The following is a 2,898-nucleotide window of genomic DNA, read 5'->3' as shown; positions in this document are numbered from 1 at the left end:
TTGTATGGGAATTGACCTGAAATTGATAGTGAACGCTTTGGGGTGCGAGGGCAACGTGGCGTTATTTATAGTATTTTCTCTGTTTTTAAAAAAGTGTACAATTCTGCTGAGTGCAATTGCGTAACAAATAACTTTAAAAGTCCCATTGCTCACGTGGCCAGCCAGAGCCTGACAGCAGGCAGAGCGCAGCCTTGAGCTCCAGACAAAGCATCGCCTCGCTATTGGATAAGCTAATGACCTGTAGGCGTCCACGGGACGCGCCGCTCCCCAGTCATTCAAATGCAAACGACAGGGTATAAATAGAGAGATTGCCAACGGCAGACTAGAGTGAATAAAAAGGAGGTTGTAAGCGTAAAGGCTGCTATCGAAACGTGCTTTGGGTGGGAGGATTTTCCTTTTTTTTGGGGGGGGAGAAAGGTTGTTGGTCTCCTAAACAACATGGCTCCATCGTGCAAACCTAGCAAGCATGGTTCTGTCAGGGATGAAGGGGACTATTATACAGTCAAAGAAGATCGAAAGGTAAATCGGTGCACTTACAGGAGGCAGCATTAATCACCGACTTTTACAATGTACGTGCATTGCAATAAATAGCATTCTAACTCCGTGCCTCTCCCTATCTGATTTCAGACTCGCAAGCCACTGATCGAGAAAAAGAGACGAGCCCGCATTAACGAAAGCTTGCAAGAACTGAGACTGATCTTGGCGGATACGGAAGTGAGTTTTTAGTTGTACTGATGGGAAAAAAATCCTTCAGATTTCAGTTATGATTTAAAAATCTAAAATGTGCTAAATGTTCTCAGCTGCAGTCGAAAATGGAGAATGCGGAGGTGCTGGAGATGACCGTGAAACGTGTCCAAAACATACTTCGCAACAGAAATGTTGGTGAGTACAGTTTGAAATCTCCTCCTGTAAAACAGAAATCAAAGAGTGGAAGCCACTGCAGTGCACTTATTGCAAATGCTGCTGCACAGCCTTATCCAGGCGACCATTATATTTCAATGGTAACTGTTGCAATGGAAAGTGACTTCTATTCTCTCTCCTTTCTCCTTCTTGGAAGAAACAGACAGGTTTAACCAGGAAGCGAATGAGAGGTTTGCAGCTGGCTACATTCAGTGCATGCATGAGGTGCATACTTTCGTCTCAAACTGCCCGGGGATCGACTCTGCAGTGGCCGCCGAGTTACTGAACCACCTCTTGGAGTCTATGCCATTGAGCGAAGATCACTTTCAGGATTTACTGGGCGAATTAATGGCCGAAACTGGCCCCAGTATGTGGCCTGGGCCTGACGATGTGTGCCACTTATTGGTGTCCCCCGGAGGTGGTATCCAAGCCAGCCCCTCAGCACTGTCTCCTGTGTCCACTGCTTCCAGTGATGACCTGTGCTCCGATCTAGATGAAGCGGATTCGCCTACTGCTGGACAGAGTCCCTTGTTGCAAGAAAAAGTTGATAACTGTAGGACAGAAAGCACGTCCCCTGTAATGTATTCAAAATCAGTCTGGAGGCCGTGGTAACTTACTGGACCCAAGAGAAATAACAAAGCTACCTAGTTTGAATCAGACATTGGTTCTTCCGTTTTAAGAGCCAGTAGCAAGTCATCACTACCTTCAATGAACAATATTGAGTGTATAACAAATGCAGTAATGTGTTTAATGGGGAAATACGGTTAAAGAAGCTGAACGAAAAATAGCACTGGGAATAACACAAAACAATGAATGGGCCGATATCCTATATTAAAGCTTAGCTATTTTAGATACTGTCATGCATTTCTAATGGCATTAGTGTCTCCAGGTAAAGAGGTATTCGGGTTTCTTAGTATCAGAAAAGTGAAACAAAGCGCTTCTATAAAGCACGACATTTAACCGTTTTTTTTTACATTTTGGAGTGGAAATATACTCCTGCACACATGAATGAACATATAAACATTCTACTTCTAGTGGTAAAAACACGTTTAATATTCCCTTAAAGGGATTGGTTTGGAGCTAGAATTATTGGTAACAGGGTCCACAGTTTCATCCTTCAGTGAAGGAAGACAGACTGAATTAGAATTGTGCAAGGGAAAAAAAGGTTAGATGTAAATGTTCTTATTAATTCTAGGGGAATGCCTTTAGGAAACATGCACCTGTGCTTCCAAGCACAGTTACATTTGAAATGTTATGCTAGCATATTAACCTGAGTTTTTTAATTGTATGTATATTTGTCTGTCATGTTAGTGGAATTTTGTTATGTTTTATCATTTAAATAAACTTTTACCACTTGTTAAAGAATGACTAATTACTAATCTAAAAATACACACATCTTTCTATGTTATTGAAGGAAATACAATTGCAGTGGCTCTTTTATTATATGCAGAGCTTTACCACTGTAACTATATAGTCTTGACATTGTACAAGATCTATTACTTGAAAGCAGTTTTGCATTTGCCATGGTTCTCAAGCTATGCACCAAATTAGAACCATTGTAAGATGCCAGGATGTATATATCTGCACCTGTTTTGGAGCCAAGATATGATTACCATAAGGTACATTTTTCCAACAAGGGTTCAAGTTTAATGTTATTTGCTAAACATAACCACATTTAAAATAAAATAGAACCTAACTGATGTATAATCACGTAGGTTATTCAGGAACCAAACAATGTCTAACGAAGAGAAGACAGAATTGTGAAATAATAGGACTACTATATCATTGAAGCTAGTAAGATGTAATAACCTTTCATTTGAATTAACTATAATTTAGTTGAAATTGTGGAGCAGAAATTCCACTGTAGTTTATCCACATGGGTGTATACAGCATTTTAGGGTATATTAGTATTGCCACTTTCACCTCCATGCAAAAGTTTTGGATGTGCATTGACATGACCACCACTGTTGCTAAATTTCAGGTTGTTTAGCTGAAATT

The 2,898-nt window shown here is 40.4% G+C and overlaps 1 protein-coding gene across 2 annotated transcripts; it reads left to right on the top strand.

The window, feature by feature from the left end:
• Positions 1–308: 308 nt before the first annotated feature.
• LOC121271630 (transcription cofactor HES-6-like) lies at positions 309–2,262 on the top strand. 2 transcript variants are annotated; one of them, XM_041177705.1, is made up of 4 exons: positions 309–519; positions 628–714; positions 801–882; positions 1,064–2,262. In XM_041177705.1, the coding sequence occupies exons 1-4, from the start codon at positions 439–441 to the stop codon at positions 1,510–1,512; spliced, it is 699 nt and encodes a 232-aa protein (XP_041033639.1). In that variant the 5' UTR covers positions 309–438; the 3' UTR covers positions 1,513–2,262. The 2 variants fall into 2 exon arrangements, with proteins under 2 accessions (XP_041033639.1, XP_041033628.1); XM_041177694.1 differs by having other exon boundaries at positions 1,058–2,262.
• Positions 2,263–2,898: the final 636 nt, after the last annotated feature.

The sequence above is a fragment of the Carcharodon carcharias genome, chromosome 2 (genome assembly GCF_017639515.1).
Source record: "Carcharodon carcharias isolate sCarCar2 chromosome 2, sCarCar2.pri, whole genome shotgun sequence".
Classification (NCBI taxonomy): domain Eukaryota; kingdom Metazoa; phylum Chordata; class Chondrichthyes; order Lamniformes; family Lamnidae; genus Carcharodon; species Carcharodon carcharias.
The sequence above is the reverse complement of the archived record's forward strand: the minus strand, read 5'-3'. Positions and strand labels throughout refer to the sequence as shown.